At 48.1% G+C, this 19,279-nt stretch overlaps 1 protein-coding gene across 1 annotated transcript in view; it reads right to left on the bottom strand.

The window, feature by feature from the left end:
- LOC120410312 (formin-like protein 5) overlaps positions 1-19,279 on the bottom strand; it is an 80,774-nt gene that overhangs the window by 2,270 nt on the left and 59,225 nt on the right. Inside the window, exon 5 of the mRNA XM_039555528.1 lies at positions 18,676-18,840. Within this exon, the coding sequence (XP_039411462.1) occupies positions 18,676-18,840 (165 nt within the window). The remainder of the gene's footprint in view (positions 1-18,675; positions 18,841-19,279) is intronic.

Raw genomic sequence — 19,279 nt, 5'->3', positions numbered from 1 at the left:
TGTAACCAGCCCATCCTGAAGGAGAAAAGGCTAGTAATAGCTGGGTCTAGGCTTGCTAGAAAGTGGGAAGCTGGATTTAAGTGACTCCTCCGGAAGAGGAGCCAGGCATACTGCAGCCACAGCATTAGGTTCTCTAGATAGGGTGACAAGCCGAGCTTGGAAAAAACCTCTCCTAATTCTTGCTAGCCTAAGGGTTAGACCTGCTAGTTAGAATAAACATTCCCATTCTTCCTTCCCAGCTATGCCTGACAGGAGATTAAAGGAATAAAGGCAATGTGCTACGTTGGGTTATAACACGTTATTCAATACAGAGTCTGGAATGGAGACATGGCAAAATACAAAGATAGTGTTTAATACAAGAGATGATTAATTTTCACCATTTCCAGGCTGTGCCAGTAGCAGCTGACCAGCTACAGGCTTTTAGGACTCAAATGTTTTGATCATTTTATTAACAGTAAACTGCCAAATATTTTCAGACATTCCTCCATTACATTCTTTAGCTTATGAGTCTGCACTTGACTACAGATCACATCTTTTTGGGGCATTTTAGCAGAAAATGACAGTGTGTGACATTTTCCTTTGGTAGCTGCAGCAGACATTATTTTAGCACCTGAAATACATTAAGGGATATTTTACAAATGTGCTAAGTGCCTAAATGTGGGTGTGTATTGATAAACTTTTCCCCAGACTTTGCTACTGGATTGCACCCTACATCTGAAAACCGCTTTGAGGTGGTCTTAATTTAGTCTAGAATAGATCCACTTTAAATTAACACCAGCCTTTATTCCAAAACAATGTACTTGCAGAGAAGCTGTCAGACTTTATTCCAGTGTTTGAGTAAGAAAAAGCAGGAAAAGTAAATCTCTCCGAGTTTTTTATCATTTTGCTGAAGTTGTCTTGTATTTTTATTTTGTATATGTTGTGCCCTGGCTTTTCTTTTGACAGTACTTCAAGCTGAAAAACAAAAGATGGATTTTTTTTTTTCCCCCAGTGAATTTATTATGAAGAATGAAGGTCAGATTCCTCTTACGGCTGCTTTGTGCTGTTGAAAAATACAGTGTGCCTTCTGCTTCAAGAGCACCTAATTTTGAAATCCATCTTGCTGAAGCAATTGCTATTAGAGGTGACCCGCAAGAGAGACGAGCCTTCCCTTTTGCCGCTCTGTGATGGAATAAAAGACTCGAGCGATAAATTAGCTTAGTCTACCTGTTTGCCACATCAGAAGCTCAAGCCTTCCCTGCAGCAGGAGTGCTCGAGATCAAGCTAAGCAGCAAGAGGCAGAGCAGCACGGAGCAAGGAGGACAGACAGGCAAATGTGGGGTTTTGTAACTACACCTTTTTAAATTTTGCTTCTATTGTTAAAACGTGTTTGACTTAAATGGCGGTCATTTGGCACAGAGGAAGTTTAGCCACGTGCTTCCAGCAGCCTTTCACCTATTAAGGCAGCAAAAGCTCAATTCATGTATTTCTGACCTCCCAAAAGTTCCTCAGTAAAAACAGGAAAGACCAAGCACTGCAGCTTGAATGCCTGGAAAGGACCCATCTCCCTGCACATCTTACAGCAGCAAGAGGTCACCATTTAAATGCTTTTTCCAAGAAGCCATTCAAAAAATCAGGCTTTTGGAGGGGAAACCGAGGACGTGTGCTGCTGTGTTTGGCGGGGGCATTTGTTACCAAGAATAAAACCAGTTTTGAACAAATGTCTGGGAAGACATCCCTGACCCCTCCTGCTCCTTCCTAAACTGAAATGTAAGGAAACAAAATAATACCTTTATGGGAAAAAGTCTCCCTTGCCAAAATGCTGGGGTTGACCACACTCTTCCTTATCCCAGCCCAGGGGACAAATGCCCATCCCCTAAACTAACAGTGCCCAGCTGCACTTCAGATGCTGTGGGGCACTGATGGCAGCTGGGGGTCAGTCCCACAGCCCTCTCCGTGCTGCCAGTTCACTCCTGGTGTTGGGGAGACACTGAGCATGAAAACTGCTGGGGAGAATGTCAGGTCATGGGTCATGCCAGGGCTGGGTGCCTCACGCCTGGCTTTGAAATGCAGATGCGTAGGGAGCGGGGGTGATGGGCTGCAAGTAGGGACAGCGGCACCGGCCCTCTGAAGGCTCAGCCATGCAGTTAAAAGTAAAATCAGGGTGCTCTTTAAAAAAAACCTCAAATTTGTGTAGTGGTGATTCCTGGAAGAGAGAACTTTCCTGCAAGTCGTGCGCTGGTGAATGATTGAATAACAGTGACTCACGTTTTATTATCATACTTGACTGTAGCGGCGCTTACGCTCGCTTCAGATTTGTTGACACACATTTCTCCTGACGCCTGCCAATAAGGAAGATGCTGTGAACGAGCCCTGCAATGTAAAACTGATACTGGAAAACGCAGGTGAGGGCTGATCACAGCCTGAGCCTCTCAGCACCGGAGCAGCTCTTGGGGACAGAGGGGTTGGTTTTGCTATACCAGCCACTAATGGAAAGTGCTGGTAGGTTTCTGCTCAGGGGCGCTGAGAGGCACGGCACCGACATGGATTGTCGGGGCTTTTGGCAGGGCTAATCCCTTGATCCTGCCTGAGACTGATGGCTGGTCCCAGAGTCACACTCCAGAATCTGTCAGTGGCTCCCAGTGAGAGGCTGCCAGTGAACGAGACCCCTCTTTGCACCAGCCCTGCCGTATCTGAGACTCCTTCCAACACTGTTTCCTTTGAGCTGGAAGAAGGAAGTGATCTATTTTTGGGGAGCATTCGTACCAGATGTTCGGTGATGGCAACACTGTCTCTATCACTGCGTGCTCTGCTTCCGCACAGGAGCACCCGGGCGCTGCCTCCCTGCCCCTGCCGCTGGTGACCCTGCCCCTTCCTCCTGCCCGGCCTGACATCCACCGCTGGCAGCCCTGCTCAGGAGGAAGGAGTGAGTTCACCTCCCCCGGCTGCTGCCGGCTGGATCTGCGCCCCCCAGGTAGGACAGGAGGGTTGTCCTGCCGCCCCACCACCCGCAGATAATCGATGCCATTCCCGTGGTGCCAGGGGTGCTTAGGGACACCCCTAATCCCGGGAGCAGCGCTTGCCTTCCACAGACCCGCAGCACAGAGAGATAAACCATAATGTTGCTGCAGCCACAGGGTGCAACATTCTCAGGATGTGCTGCTGCCTGGGATCGATCTCCCTGGTCTGCTGGCCTCGACACTCATCTTTGAGTCCCCTGTTCCTACTGACGTGGGTTTTTCTTTTCATCTGAATCATTCAGTATGACTTTGGAGCACAATGGGGCTGTGATTTTTTTCGAAGCCGCCAGCCTGCAGGAAACAGAAAGTCTCTGAATAAAAGAGAGGCTCTTGTTACAACTTCCCTCTTATTTACTGTTCCCAGTAGCAGAGAAGTAAAAAGACAATGAATGAAATGGAGGATTAATCACGTGTAGCACTGAAATATAAACAAGGAGACCGCACGTCCCAGAGCGCTGCTCCGAGCAGTGGCTCGTGCCCGCAGCGTGCAGAAATCCCTCATCACTGAGACCTCCTGGATTTCATGAAAAAAGCCAAAAGGCAGAGGAGGTTCCACAGGTGGTTTTTCAAAGGTAAACTTGCAAACTGAGTGTTTTACTTGGACTTTTCTCTGTTCAGTGCTCTCAAAACTTGAGTTCAAGTTGATATCCCCTGTGCTTAATCATTGCTCCGTGACTTTTGCAAAGGAAACTCCCTATTTTCTTATTTTTCTGCATTAATTTTAAAACAATAAAAGTTCAGGACAACTCCTTTGTCCCACAGAAGACTTCTAAAAATGCTTCAGAGAGAACCTACTGTGCTGCACAGTGTGTAGCTGTGCTCCTAAAAGGGGGATGTGGTTATTAGCCTTGCTCCCTTTTGCGCTTGCTTTTGGGTTGGTATCCAAACACCAAAGGATTACTAATCATGTTCCGTATTTATTTTTTTAATCAGAGATTTACCTGTATTTGATTTCCAGTTATGGATTTTGAGCATTCACACCAGCCTTTGCAAAGGTGTTGAACTTCTCAAGTTAATTGGTAATAAATTAACCTTGGAGGGTTTTTTTGTGAGGCAGGTTAGGTGCATGCAGCTTTGTGAAGGTTTTTAGTGAAGGAAAACGTAGGAAAGAAAGCTGGAAATGGATGCATGACACAATTCAAATTGCCTGAAATACCTGTAATAGATAGTTGTTTTATATCTCAATATCTGTGTCTCTCAGGTAAGTACCGTTGATTTTTTTGGCTTTAGGATGATGCATTTAATGTGAGGGTTGAGGCAAAGTGGAGTACATAATTGTAACACTGATAGGGAAGCTGCTCCCCATCCTTATTCAAAAGCTCCACCAAACCTCTTAGCTGTTCATTTCACAGTTCTCTTTAGAAAACACACATGAAAAACCTAGTGAAAGTTTATTTGGGCCACCTGCAATAATAAAATTGAAGTGACCCAAGTCTGAAAATACCACCATACGTCTCTAAGTGAGTATAAAAAGCCAGAGCATGGGATATATTTAAGCTAAAACACAACCCCCTCCCCCCCCCATGTGTGTTAGCACAAGACTTGGAGGATTATGTGAATACAAGTCTAGGTGACCAAAGAGGTTGTGCTGCTTGACTAATCCCTGCTGTAACCTTCTGCCCAGCCTTTGCCTGGGCCTGGGAGCCTGGGGCAGGCACTGGGCAGGCAGGAGCCCTTCCAAAGGCTCCTCCTGGCCTTGTCTTCCTGCCCTCCGGGGGCTTTCCAGCTTGCACTTTGTTTCACTTTCTCTTTCTGCTGTGTAGGGCTGCGCTGGAAGGGTTGCAACATCCTCTATCAATTATTTACACTGCTTGCATGAAAATCATAACAAAATATATATTCTTTTTAATATTAGGATTAATTTTTGTTAAATACTTCTAAAGCCATGCTGGTGCTTCATTAAACTAGTTGGTGATGCTCTTTTAAATGCCCTTTCTAAATACTTTTTAAGAGGGGAATTGCATTAACCTCTCAGCTGCAGCTTCCCTGTTTACACGCAGCAAAGGCACTGCTAGCCTGAACCTGCCTGGTCAGGAGCAGAAGGGTGACCCCTGCGGGTCCCACCACCCTGATCCCCTGGCACCTGCAGCCTCCAGGTGACTTGATTTGCCAGTGGTTCCCTGGTGGGGAAGAGGAGGTGGGGAAGAGCTGCCTGGGGTCTTTGGTCATGGTATGAGTGCTTCCCAGACAGGAGGTGCTTTGCTTGCCTTTGGTTTTATCTATTTTAGAGTAATTAATAACAGAGAGCTGAGCAACCCAAATTTATGCAGCCTTTGAAAATCCAGTTTAAAAATTCTGGGAAGAGTCTGTGTTTTTTGTCCTTCTACCCGCTACAGCAGAAGTTGGAAGATCTCAGGTCAGGATGGGGGTTTGCCACTGTGCCTTGCTGGGTCCCCTCTCTGATTGCATCCTCCAGGGTTGGCAACTCTACCACTTCCCTGGGAAGCCTGTCCCAATGCTCAACAAAATGCTAATAAATGTTGTGCTGAATTTTTTTTCTCTTTCCCCATAACTTTCTCGTTTCAGCAGAGATTTGATGAAGCTTCACGATAAGAAGATTCCCAAAGTTTACAGGGCTTTGCTTGCTTTTGGACTTGGTTTTGACTACTCCAACAAGTCACCTGGAATTTTATAAAATTGGCATTACGCAATAGATTGTAAGAAATAGATTAGCTATTGTTATGAGGTCTGAGGGCCTGTCCCTGCCAGGGCTCTCGCAGGCTTTAGTCTCTCTGCCAAGGCTTCTGGATGCAGGACCCGTGGCAAGGAGCCTTAAATCTCAACCCTCAAAATTAAGGGGAATTTCTTAAAGGGAAGATGTGTGCTCCATATCTCACCCAGCCAGGGTGAGGAGGGGCACAGGAAGAGGGGTGCAGGGTGTTGTTCCCTGGCCCAGACCGCTGGGCCTCTCTCCTTCTTGTGTCCCCTGGGGTGCTGCAAGTAATAGGAGCTGCACGATGTGGTGACAAGTCCCCAGCATTCCGGATATTTGATCTGAGGAAATCGCCAGTGAGCCAGGAAATGTCAAGATTATGTCACATGCATAATCTTTTAAAGCCCTGAAAAGGAGCTTGTTAAAATCTGTGTCTCTGCAGTGTGATCCCAGCTCCTTTTGTTTTTGCTCTGCTCTTCCACTTTACAGGAACAGGCAGGCAAATCCTCCCCCCAGATATCATTTTACTCCCTCTGACTTACAGCACTTTAGTTTGCCATGGCCTTGCCACTCACTGGGGCTGGAGGAGCAAGTCCCCACTTTGCTGGGCCCCCAGAGGAAAGATGTTGGGATGCTCATGGGCCACATAGCGCAGCCCATGGCTCCAGCACCCAAAGCCCTTGGCTGAGCACAGGCCCAGGGCCCGTGGGGATACAGCTACAGCCCAGCTTGTCTGCACTGGGAAAGAAGAGAGAGGATGTGGGAGTGGGGCTGCCTCCCCTTCCCCCTTGTGTTTGCTCATGTTCTGGGTGGGCTCCCTGGGCAGCCCAACAGCGCTGCAGGGAGGTGCCAAAATTTCATAGAGCAAAACTGCACCTCGTTATTCCACTGATTCTGCAAAACTATTAAGGAGCATCCAGCAGAGCATGTGACCCACACATATTTAATTTCTTTTACAGTTTCTGTTTTGATATATGCTGGATGTGTTTTTATAAAACAAAGATTTATTGGAACCTGGAATTTTATTACCTTAAGGTTTACTTGAGTCCAGATTGTGAGTTTCTCCCTTTGGAAGAGAAGGTTTAAAAGAGCCCATCTGCCTGTGGCACTTATGAAACCCTAGGCCAAGGATGACACCTTTTCCCTTAACTTCTACTATAAAGTCAAACAAAAATTTACTATCAAATATTATGCCTTCCATATGCAGTGCCCTGCTGTAGATACAGCTCACAGCAATTGTGTTGGGCTTCTTCCTTTCAAGTTTTTATCTGTGCCATAAGGAAGTCAGGCCTCGGTGTAGGGTCCAAGGAGGAGCAGCAAGAGAGGAAAAACTCAAACCATGTATAATTAATGACAATGTGCCTTCACTTGTGCTCTTGATTTTTCTTGTAGAAGCACAGTGATGCCCTTGCTGCCTGCAAGGCTGAGGAAAGCAGTGTATTTTTAAAACACAGTGCCAGTGTTCAGACAGCTCCAAGTGCTCTGGTAGGAAACAACCAGCATCCAAGGAAGCAGAGCCTGAGCCCAGCTCTCCGGTTACCACGACATAAGTAAACAAACAAGTTTATCACAAGTAATGAGGGCATTGTGCCAGTTTCAGTTAAAATAATGAAATAAATAAAAAAGAAATCAACCCCAAACCAACAAATCATTACAGCATGAGGAAAGTCCTGAATGAAATTGATTGTTCGTGCCAGCACCAGAAATATATCTTGCCATAAACTCGGGCCTCCACATCTGCTTCAGCACCAGCGGATTCTTTATAAACAGCCTCTTTAATTTTATCTAACAGCCTGTTAGCAGACATGCAGTCCAAAAATACATCTCCTTTTCTTCCTCGCACTATCCTGAGCTTGGCAGGGCACCAAACATGAGGTTCAGCTCCTCGTTCAAAAAAGCCCTTCTTTAAGCATTGAGTGAGCTTGATTTAATAAAAACTCTGTCCAGCTTCCTCCGGGCAGCCCTAATGGGATGCAGAGCCTGGCGCTTCTCAGGGGCTGCTCCAGACCTGCTGTGTGTTGGCCAGTGAGATTTTTTTGTGGTGAAACAATATTGCTCTGCAGTGGAGTTGGGGAACCAGCTGGTGTTCTCCAGAATGTCTCCCCTGAGGGGTGCAGAGCTTCACTTTCAGTGGTGCCACCCTCTGATAATGGGAGTGAGCAGGCAGCACCATAAAAGCAAAGCAGAGCCACGGCACGGGATGTCCTGGTGCCCCTGATTGCCCCAGGGATGCTCCAGTGCTGCTGGTACCCAGACCCCCTTCCCACTGGCCCTGCCTTCCCCAGGGAAGCATCAAAGCCCCTAAAATGACTTCCAACCCCCAAGTTCCCCTGGGGGCGAGATCTATCCGTCATGTCCCCAGTGTGGCACTGCCAGGTGTTTGTAGGTGCTCCTGAAGGAAAGACTGGGCATTCACTGAAATAGAGGGGGTGTTGCACTGGGGCTGGTTCCCAGAGGATTGCCCCAAGACCAGTGGCAGGACGACCACCTTCACACTTCCTGACGCTGGTGTTCCCAAGCACAACACTGATTTTCTGGCTGCTGACTGCCTGGAAAAGCTGGAAGGGACATTGGCTGACTTTTAATGCCAGGACGAGTGGTTGATGTCACCTTAGAAGGTGAAACACACCCCTGCTGTGAGAACTGCACCAAATTACAGGCCCAAATCTCCCAAGAAATCAGTGTGAGAAACACCACACAACATCACATTCACTGCAACACACGAACTCCTTAGCAGGATAGTTGAAAATGTTAATAATTATCCCATTTGACAAACCAAGGTATGGATTTGAAGCCTCAAAGTTTGCTGTGCTAAAGAAATATTAATGGCCCGGCATGTCATGATGTCCAGGGGAAAAGGATGTTTAATAGTTTCTCCTCATGGCTCAGTTGTTTATTTAAATGACTTGGAAACTAAATCAGCAGCAAACATAACCACTGCTGTTGCGAGGTGTGGTTAACAATAAGTAGATTTTATTTAGCATTACAGCAAAGGATGAAATGGAGTGAAATAAAGGAAAGAGAAGTTTCTTGAGTGGTCAGTGAGCCAGATCCCAATGCCAAGCCATGGAGGAGGATCAACAGAAATTCTGCAGAGCCCACCCTTTCACTTGGTTGTGCTGACAGAAGCAAACGAGCAGCGTGGCTACCAATGAAAGGGAACTACTGCATTTGGCAAAGGATGCTGTGGGTCTGTACTGATGGAGGGACTCTGTTGGCTGGTGTGGGGGATGCTGGTGGTGCCCTGAGGTTTTTCATCACTTCCTGGGAGGGATTTTCTGACTGGTCCTTGTGGTTGTGCCAGGGAGGCTTGAGAGCCTTGTGCTGCTCACCTGTCAGTCCTCAGTAACACTTGGCCTCCACAATAGGGAGGGATCCAGGATTTGCTGGGGGCTTGTGGTCCCTCCAGTCAGGTGCCAAATTTCACTTTACAAAGAGCACAAGCATTCATCCAATGGTACCTTACTGATCTGAACATGGCTGATGCCTTTCAGCTGAATTTCAGCTGAATATTTAAGAGAAACAAATCAAATGCCGACAATTGAACAGGAGAATCGGGTTTAGCTGCCCAGCTGTGAGCTGCAGTGCCCTAATCCTTCCCCTTATGTGCTACAACAGGGTGTAATTCAATCCTAAATTATTGAAAACCTTGATGTTTTGTAAACCATGTATCAAGGTATTTTATTTACACAAGCATCTACTCATTAGCAGTATCAAAATGCTGGCAATACTGTGCACACTCTGCAGGAGTTCCTGTCAGAATTACATTTCACATCTCCCTAGCACGGGCTCAGAGAACCCCAGCTGAGGGGTAGACATAGACCTTCCTGGCATCTCTTTTTTTGTCCAGTCCCATGACTGGTGGGGTCCAACGGAAAAGCCACTTCTGAGTGAAGAGGCCTGGAGGGATGTGGTGGGCGGGGGAGCAGGATGTGGGCAAGCACAGGCACCTCTACTCAGGTGGTGGCTCTGCCATCTTTGGAGACTTCCCAAAGCTGGCTCGATGGAGCTCTGGAAAACCCCATCGCTCTCCAAAGTCCTTTCAGCCTTGTTTACTCCTCCTGGAGCTTGCAGGCAGCGACAGTCTGGCTCCGAGCATTCTGTGCAGGTTGCCCCTAAAAGCTCCTAAAACCTTTCTCCCAGTGAAGGCTGGAGGAGCTGATGCTGCAGTAGGAAGGAGGGTAAGTAGGAGGCCTGAAAAGGTCACACCAAGGCTGCAATTTCCAAATGAGTGTGAAGGAACTGGATGCCTTAACACCCTCCAACTTAAACACTCAGTCTTGGCTGTTAATGGAGTGTGCTGTAAAACTGCATTTTCTTTACCTATTCAAGGAAAATTAATATCTCCTGTTAATATCCAGGAGAAAACTTTTTGGCTGTGAAGGCTGTTCTTCCCCACAGGAAGGTTGCTGGCAGAAAATGACAGCTTGTGGACAACCTGAGTCAGAGTGGCTGCAACAGCAAAAAAGTGGAGGAAGGGAAATGCAGCCTCAAATGAAACTGAGACAAAAAAATAGAGAAATAACCAGTCTGAGGCATCCATAGGTTTACTGAACTCACTTCTCTCATTTTCCAGCATTTTGCTGAGCACGATAGCAGTATTCAAGCCATTATTACATTAAGAAGTTTTTTGGCTTTTCTGCCTGCAAAAATAGTCATCACTTGTAAATTGAAGGCATCACTCTCTTATCTGGTCTGCAGCCAGAAGGGCTGGAAGCAATAGGAGAAGTGTGAACTTTCTCCTTCATCTCAGAGAACATTAACTTCAAAGCCTAGCCATAAACTTTCAGATGTAATGACTATTTGTCCAAAAGAGAAACACACCAGCTTGATCAATGAGTGAAAGGTATAAAACACAGAGGTTACATTTGCTAAACACTTGGGAAAAACGTGTGGTTATGCCTGGGTGTGTGGAGGGGGGAGTTATTTCAGAGTTATTTGGGCAGGCAGGCCCGGGGGGCAGCGTCAGGCTTGTTGTGGTTGGTTGTAGGTCCAGCACCAAGTGGCTTCTGTCCCAGAGGAGGCTGGGCTGCCGCGTCAGAGTGTGCTCCAGCGTGCCCTTGGGTGCAGACCTTCATCACCGAGTGGGGACCTTGTGGCTGTGCTGGCAGCCACACTGCTCTGCTTTTCCAATAAACTGTGGGAGCAAACATCTCTCCTTTCAGCTGCTCAAACAAAGCATTCAGGACCACCAGCACTTCCTCCTGTGCCCTTGCTCCAGCTGTGGGAACGCTGACTGGAGAAAACCCCCCCTGGGTGCACTGCCTTGTCCCCTGAGCATCGCTGAGCTCCAGGGCAAGGGTCCAGCAGTGCTAACACAGCCAGGCAGGTGCACTCAGAGATTTCAGTCACCTTTGGTACGATTGCCTACATCCTTCTTCCTTTTTTTTTAACATGCTTTCTATTTTTCTGATGCAAGTTCAATGGAAATAAAGAGTAAGGATGTCTTTTTGTTTCCATGGCTTGCATATGAGGAATTTAGAGGGAAGAAAATTTATATTATGTGACTTTTTTCCCGAGGATAACCATTGCCCTTCCTGATAACATCCCTTCTCCCTTGACCTGTATGGGCTTACAGAAGGAGCCTGGACCCCATCCTCTCCCTGGGCAGTGGTGCACGATCCTTGTGCATGACACACGGTGCTCAGGGAGGGCACTTTGTAGTGTTAATCAACTCTTTGGTGAAAGTGTTTTTAGAAGGAGTAATTGGGAGGACTTGCTGCTGGGCACCAGCTTCTGCTTGCCAGGGCTCTGGGGCTGGGGAATGAGGTCCAGAACTGTGCAATTCCTGTCTGAAGATGGAGAGGAGGAAGTGCCAGAGTATGAAGAGAGATTTTGAAAGGTCTGTAACATCTTCTGCCAACATCTTTTTTGAATCAGCCCTGCGTGAACAAGTGAGAGCCCGGAAGAGCCGCGTCATCCTTGAGGACAGCTGGGCTTGCTGGGGGACAGCTCCATTTGGGATGGGAGGAGGAGGGTTGCTGCCACTGTGGGGGGGAAAGAGATGTTGGTGGGGGTGCTGGCTGCTCCACAGGCTTTGACAGCACCCTGCTTTCCACCTGTGCTGTGCTTGCCTGTCCCCTAACTCCTCTGTGAGGTGCCAAAATGCCTCTACAGGGAACCAGAGAGCAAACCTAAGCCCTTCTTGCTCACCACACATCTTTGTGTCCCCAAGTCCCTGCTGGAGTGAATGGACCTGGTGGGTGCACCCCAGTTCCTCACCATGCAGGTGCTGTGGGGAGGAGATGGTGGCTCAGCTCTTGAAGTCTATACCTGCCCCTAGATGTGCTCTGGCCTCCAGGAGGTGAGTTACCAAGTGGCCTTCTCCAGGCTGTTCCCTCTACCTTCTGCATTCCAAACTGAGCTCCTCCCAGCATCCTGGGGAGCAAGCCTCAGGGATGGCCATGAAATGCTGGAGCTGGGGGTGTTGGTGGGGGTTGAGATGACACTCTTGAAATGTAAACAATCCATCTGGTCACCCACGTCTCTGTGGCATATCACCTGCCCTACCTTGGTCCCAGTGGAGACTCCAGGGACAAGGGCAGGTAATAGCAGGTAGAGGTGGGGCAAGAGGCGCAACAGGAGGGCAGCTAAGTAATTTATTTTAAGGAGCAGCTGGCTTTACTCAGGTAAAACCAGTGCAATGCCAGCAGGCTCCACATTCAGCAGATCCCCAAGGGTGTTGGTAGAGCAGTGCTCAGCTTCCCCTGCAATACCACTGTTCAAGGGAGGGAGCCGGATGCTGGGCTCCTTTTTTTCCCGCTGTGGAGCTGTACCTGTGCTTTGTAGGTGTGTTGTATATTTAATCTGGTCTTTGCAAAGGGAACCACTGTAGCAATCCCTTTTACGTGCCTGGAGTCCCATTTTCTACCTCCACTGGATCATGTCCTGGGCTTCAAAGCACATGGGGAGCAGTGACCTGTTTTATTACATGGTCATAAAGCAATGGCCTCTCTCTGTTCCTGTGTGAATAATAAATAGTAGTTATATTGTTATATTTTTACATGGAGGCCTGCCAGAGGCTCTTTTTGAGTATGAGACTAGAGACTTAGTCTGAAAAAAAGGAAGAAGAAAACAAGACTCCTGACAGCTTTCTACTTGGCTGTGCAGCTGCGCTGAGAGAGGTGCCCTGCAGATCAAAGGGAACCCGCTCCCGTTCTCCCCAGGTGCTGTGATGCTTCCCCTATTAGAGCAGATACTGGTTATCAGGCAGCAGTGCTATGAACGGCACAAATGTGCACTTTGCTCTCCAGAGGTTATGGCAGCCAGAAGGATGCCAGATTAGATTTAGGAAAGCACATATGGATGTATTGCCTTCTTCAGCCTTGCACTATTCCTTAAAATCCTCCGTTGCTCTGGAGGAAGACAGAAAGCACGGCTGTGGACAATCACAGCTGTAGAAGCGTAATTGCAATTGCTGTCTGGGAGCTGCTTAGTGCTTCTGATAATCCTTGAGACCTGCAGCGAGTCACTACAGGATGAAGGGAGAGCATTTGGTGGCAGGGATACAGCATAGGAACAAGTTTGCAGAAGGACTGAAAAAAAACCACCTCTAGTTTACATTTCACTGTATGAAAAGATGCTCTGAGGCAGTACCAGCACAAGTTCAGACTTCCCGCTCTGGGGTTTCAGCTGTTTGTAAAGTGTCTCTGACACCAAGTCCTATACCATGTCTTCCCCTAAAGGCTGAGCTGCCACCACAGCCCATCTCTCAACTCAGTCACTGGCCAGAACTACAGCACCAGCCCACCGACAGCAAATCCCACCAGTTCACTTCATGTTCACAGGGCTGTTTAGCTTCTGGAGAAGTAAACGGGAAGATGACAGGAGTGAGGTCTCGTTTCAGTGTTGGGATCAACTGTGCTTCAGCAAAACCTCCCTCTAAGCCCCATACACTGCGTAACAGATGCCACATCTGTTTCTATTTCCAGGGTGATCTCACTAATCACTTTTTAAGAATCCAGCATCCAGAGTTAATCAACATGCGCTGAATTACAGCAAAGGTTCCTACAGCAGTAGAAATATCCTGTGCAACTCCCTTTCCTCAAGTTATCCTCTTGGATAGTGGGGTTTATCCTCTGCCTGAATTCTGCCCAAATCCTCATGATCCCTGCAAAGCCAAGGCCTCTTTCCAAAGAGCTTCTTCCTCTCTGGGCCTTTGTCTATTTGACAAGGCAGATCTTCTAATAGTTGATTTTCTGTTTGGCAGCCAAACTAAAGGCTAAAAAAGCATGATACAGGTCCACCCCAAAACCTTGACAGGAATGGAAAGGGAGATTCCCAAGGAGACTTTGTTCTCGGCCATAAGGCCTATGAAGAGAAGCTATCAGCCACTACAATCCACTGCCTACGACACAGCCTCAGAGCACACAGGATGCAAATTCAAAACCCTCGTGTTTCTCATATGGAAAACAATTTTAAAAAGGTTTCCTGGAAGCAGTATCACAGCCAGTGTGCCAGGCAGCACCAGAGGCACATTGAGATAGAGCACAGCAAGGCAGGAGACTGGCTAAGCCTGGCCATGCCTACACTGCTCCGTGCAAAGGCCAGGGCAGAGTGGCACTGTTGGGCTCACAGGCACTGTGCCTAGAGCTTGCTTCCCAAGCAGAACATTTACCTTGGAAACAGCTACTTGGAGTGATCCAAACCAGACCCTCAGAGTTAGCAGAGAGCCCAGCAGACAGCAAACACAAATCCAGGGCTGGAGTCCATCTCTTCTTTGCTGATGATGCAGCTATGCCTGTCAGATGTGCCTACAATGCCAGAAACAGCTCCTCAGCTGACTGGGTCCTCATCCTTGATAGTTCCCATGGTGTCAGTCACCTATGCTGTCCTCTGGACCGGGACAAGCAGCTCCCTCTGGCCACCAAGTAGCGCTGCTCTGGGCATGGATACTCCTGGGACAACTTTCAAGAGCCACATGAACAAGCTCTGTCTCCCTTTCCTCATGATGTTCCTCCAGCATGGTCCCACCAGCCTTTCCATCCTCCAGCTCTCCTGAATGCTCTCATGCCTCAGTCCAGGGCATGCTACACACCCTATGGAATCCCAGCACTGGTGAGCTATAGCATCATCTTTGTTATCCTGGGCATTTTATGCTGGGATAAAAAGCCACCAAACTTACAAAAATGCTGGTTTGCTTAGGTCCATAGGCACGACACACAGGGCCAAGCTAAGCTGCAGCCAAGTGCCATGCTATGCTGTCCTTTTTATTGGCTGGCCCTTAGCAGCCAATGCTGCTCTGAAACAACTGCTCTCATCCACTACCAGCTCCCAGGCCTGCTCTTTGGGGCAGGCAGTTTAGTCCTGCAGATATTCCTGCTCTGTCTGGTCCAATAAACAGTGTAAATAATTATACCCCAAGCAAGAGGATTAGGAGAGCCCCATTGCAGGCTGTCCCACAGCCTGTGGTTTGGCCACACTGAAGATTCAGCATGTCGGGTAAATCCTCACTCCAGCTGAGGTTTCCTTTTGAGATCAGCTTCTAAAAAAAAGTTAAAAAAAACCCCAAACCAACAAAGCAAGCCATTTTGACGTTTCTAATTTTCGGGGCTAATTCAGATGAATAATTGCACACCAATTGGCAGAGAGCTTTGATCAGCCAGAAACTGCGCATTTCACTGAGTAAGCTGTTCTTCAGAAATCATTGGCTCTACTTGTACCCCCTTCCCACTGCCACAGGAGAGGGAAGGGATACTGTAGATCCTGCTCCATGTATGATCATCTCTGCTCTGGCTCTAATGTAGCCTTCAGATGGTCTCACCCTCTGCCTGCTCTTCTGCTTGGAGACATTAAGGATTTTCAGCAGTTATCATCTGTCACTCTGGGCAGCTTCTTCCTCAGCTGCACCTCTCCCACTGCTGTCACAATGGCCATGTCAAGACTTGCTTACTTAATTTCTGTATTGAGGATTTTTAGCTACTATCATTGGTGTTTCTATGTCCTCCTTTCAGGACACAAATCTTTATGATCCCATTAGGTTATGCCATCAGCTGTCTGTTACACTTTAAACGCCTTCTTAGGGACAGGTATGCTCACAGTGATGCTAATGTTTGTTATCAGGACACGGCAGGGGGGCTCCACAGGTGGCGTAGCTGAGAATGGCCACAAGTCACAGCATCCTAGAATGGCCTGAGTTGGAAATGACCTTAAAGATCATCTAGTTCCAACCCCCCATCATGGGCATGGATGCCACCCACTAGACAAGGCTGCTCATGGACCTGGAGTGTCCTCTGAGGACAAACCATTTGGCCCTGATTTTTTGCCACCTCCATCATCACAACCACCAGCATCTCCCAGAGCCCGCTGGAGCCATTAGAGGCTGGTAGAAGGGCGGCTGTAGCACTTGTAGGGCGAGCACAGCCAGTGGGGGTGACAGCCACATGTTCGTAGGGGCGCTTCTTTTAAAGCTGATTTATTTTAGCAGGACTTTTACGGTGTGAAGCTGGCAGTGGCAGCCAGCAGACATGGCAGTGTCCAGGCTCTGCTTAGAGACTGACAAGGAAACTTTGGGGCTGACAAGGGGCTCGTGGAACCCATTGGGGACCACCTGGTTAACCATGTTTTGGCTGACCTTCCTCAAGTAGAGGTCTTGGCCTAGGTCATCTCCAGAGGTGCCTTCCAACCTCAATCTTTCAGTGAGTCTTATTTAAACCTCTGGCATAAAGCAGAGATTGGATATTCAGGTGTATATATTCAAGTATTCCATAAATTCTCAACTCAGTACAGGAAATTTCAAGTCCAACAGCACATTAAACCTTTACCAGGATGTAAGGCCAGAGTTTCAGGAGACTTTTAACAACCTAACAAACCAGGGAAGTATGAAACGTGCCATGCAAGTCAGATGTTTCTATGCAACAACCATATGATCGAAAGTTTCTCAAACAAAACCATTTGCTGTCAGGACAGAATGGAGCCAAGTCAGTGTGATTCAAGTTTTTAGAGTCAATTTTGTAAAATGTCAGAAGGAGTTACTTAGTGCCACCCAGTGTTGGCAGCTAGAAAAAGGAAGGTTAAATATGGTTACAACTGGGTGTAGCCCAGTGAAACAGGAAAAAAAACCCAGCTCTTGCTTTCTCTATCAGGGGTGAGTAATGTCACAGCAGTTGGGCAGCACCAGCATTCAGGGGATAGGTGTTCCAGAGTTGAAATGAAGTTTAGCCATCTCGTTAAAAAAAAAACCCTTCTACTTTTCATATTCACTTTTCAAAGCAGGTAATCAGTTTGAGATGCAGATGGCCTCTTTTGTCACAAGACTCACTCCCCTAGTCTGACATCTGTCTAGTGAGAAAGCTGCACTGGTTAGATGTTCAGGAATTTAGATGAGACACAACTATATAAAATGTGTCTCTTTCCTAGAATAAATAGAGTACAGTTAAACATGACTCTTTCCCCTTTCCCGCCTTTGTGTCAGGTGCTGCATATGACTTGCCTTTTCCTTGAAGCCTTTAAAATTATACAGGATCTCATGTATATCAGGCATGGAAATAATCTCCCAGTTATGATCTTTGGATGGCTGAACAATTGCACGTATGCTTTTGTCCTTCAAAGGACTATATAAAATCACAGAACGATTTGGGTTGGGAGGGACCTTAAAGATCATCCAGTTCCAACTCCCCTGCCATGAGCAGGGACACCTTCCAGCACACCAGGTTGCTCAGATCCCCATCCAGCCTGGCCTGGAACACTTCCCTATAAAGTTGGTTGAGTGTCATGGTCCCATTTAACAGGCATGGAAAGTGAGATGCCAGGCAGGCAATTCCATCCTCATCACAGCCCCATCCCAGGAGATCTGGAGCCAAGAGCCCAAGTGGGAAAGAGAGGAAGGGGAAAGGAAGGCCCCCAAGATACCTCAAACCCACCAGATGTTGGCAGGGTGAGGGCATCCCAGGGTTGTGGCTTCACCTGTAGTGGCCATGGCAGAGAAACCCTCCCTCTACCATTTTGGGCTCCTTCACTCTGCCCTGAAGTATTCTCACTGCCCAGAGAGGAAAAAAAAAGACAACAGTGGTTTGAGTGGTACTCTGCTGGTTCTTTATTTCATCCCTATAAGATGAGGGCCAAGGAGAGACTGACACAGGAGTTTATCTCAGATTGATACAACAAAAAAGCAACAGTGAAGGGTGGCTGCCCTCTGAAACGACCTCACTTCCATGAGCTGCCACACTGGTGATCCATGCTTCTGGGTGTGAGGACAGGCATTTTTACTTTTTCCTCCTACCCATGGAGCCATCTATCTCCCAGTCACACAGCCTATCCCTTGGATTTGTGCTTGCTGACAAGTCTCCTTTCTCACTTTACCTTTCACTGACTGCTGGGAAACAGGCCAGGTAGTGTGGCCACAAGTCATGAGCCAAAAACTCATCTTCTGGGGCCAACACACTTGGGGTGGTTTTATCTTTTCCCACTAGTCCCGTGAGGCTCCTGGAGGACCTGGGAGCTGGGCTAGCTCTGCTGGCTTCTGTTGGAAGACCTCCATGATCACTAATTGCATTTGCATGTCTCACTAGGGTCCTACATGCCCTAGGTGCTCTCCACAGCTATTAGAATCTCAGTCTTCCTCCCATAGAGCTCACAGTTAAAACCCAAGGTGGGAAATCACTAATTCCTGTGATGGCTGCTCAGCCTTTGCCTCAGGAATTCATCAAAAAGAGAATTTTCTCTAAGAGGGCCACAGGACACAGTGTGCACAGAAAAAGTTGGTAGAGGAAGGAAACCAGACAAATACAGCATTCGTGAAAAAAAAAAAGTATCTGTGTGTATCCCCTCAGTTAGGAAGGTTTACAAAGTAGCTTCACAATGAGAGGCAGCGCCTGCTCCGGAGGTTTTACAGTCCCAGCAATGAGAATGAAAGAGCAGGAAGGGGAAAAGCAGAGGCAGGAGACCTGTGAGGCCTTACACGGAGCAACTGTGCTCAGTTTGCAGGTCCAAGGCATTTTTAAGCCTATAAATAAACTGGGAACGTTAATGATGCCATTAATCTCCGCTGGGCGCCGTCCCAGCTGTTTTCAGTGGCGGGGTTACCTTGTCTCTCCCAGCAGAAGCAGGTCTCGAGGGGAGGGTCAGGCGAGCAGCGGGGACGGATGCCGTGTGCCCGGGGCCACCGCCCTCGGCGGGAGGACACTGCCACCGTCCTTGGCAGCCCACCAGGAGGAGGTGTCCCAAGTGCCAGCCCTCCTGGCTCCCAGCCTGGAGGGAAACACATGAAAACAGACGTCAGAAAAGCAGAGTGCTGCTGGCTGCAGAGCGGGGCGGGTGACTGCTCCTGCCGGCAGCCCCTATGGCAGAGATGCCTTCTTCATCTCCTACAAGGAGACACCCCCAATGGAGACCCTCTGCTCCTCTGGAGCTGCTGGGAGCCTGCTCCCCCACCTCTGCCTTTCGAAGGACAGAAAGTGGCAGAGCCTGGAGCTACAGAACAGAGGGAGAGCCTGGGAGGGGCAGGTCAGGGCATCTCAGCATACCAGGTCTAGGGCAGGGAATGGCTGGGGTGCAAGTTCCTGCAGAGAACAAGGTCTGCCCTGAGACAGCTTCTTGCCCATCACACCAATAGTCAGTGCTTCCCTCACAGGCAAGAGGGGGAGAAGAGCTCCCTTTCCTTTCCACCCAGGGGGAGCAGGAATGTCAT

The sequence above is a fragment of the Corvus cornix genome, chromosome 1, assembly GCF_000738735.6.
Source record: "Corvus cornix cornix isolate S_Up_H32 chromosome 1, ASM73873v5, whole genome shotgun sequence".
In the NCBI taxonomy this organism is placed as follows: Eukaryota; Metazoa; Chordata; class Aves; order Passeriformes; family Corvidae; genus Corvus; species Corvus cornix.
This window is presented reverse-complemented; position numbering and strand designations above follow the sequence as displayed.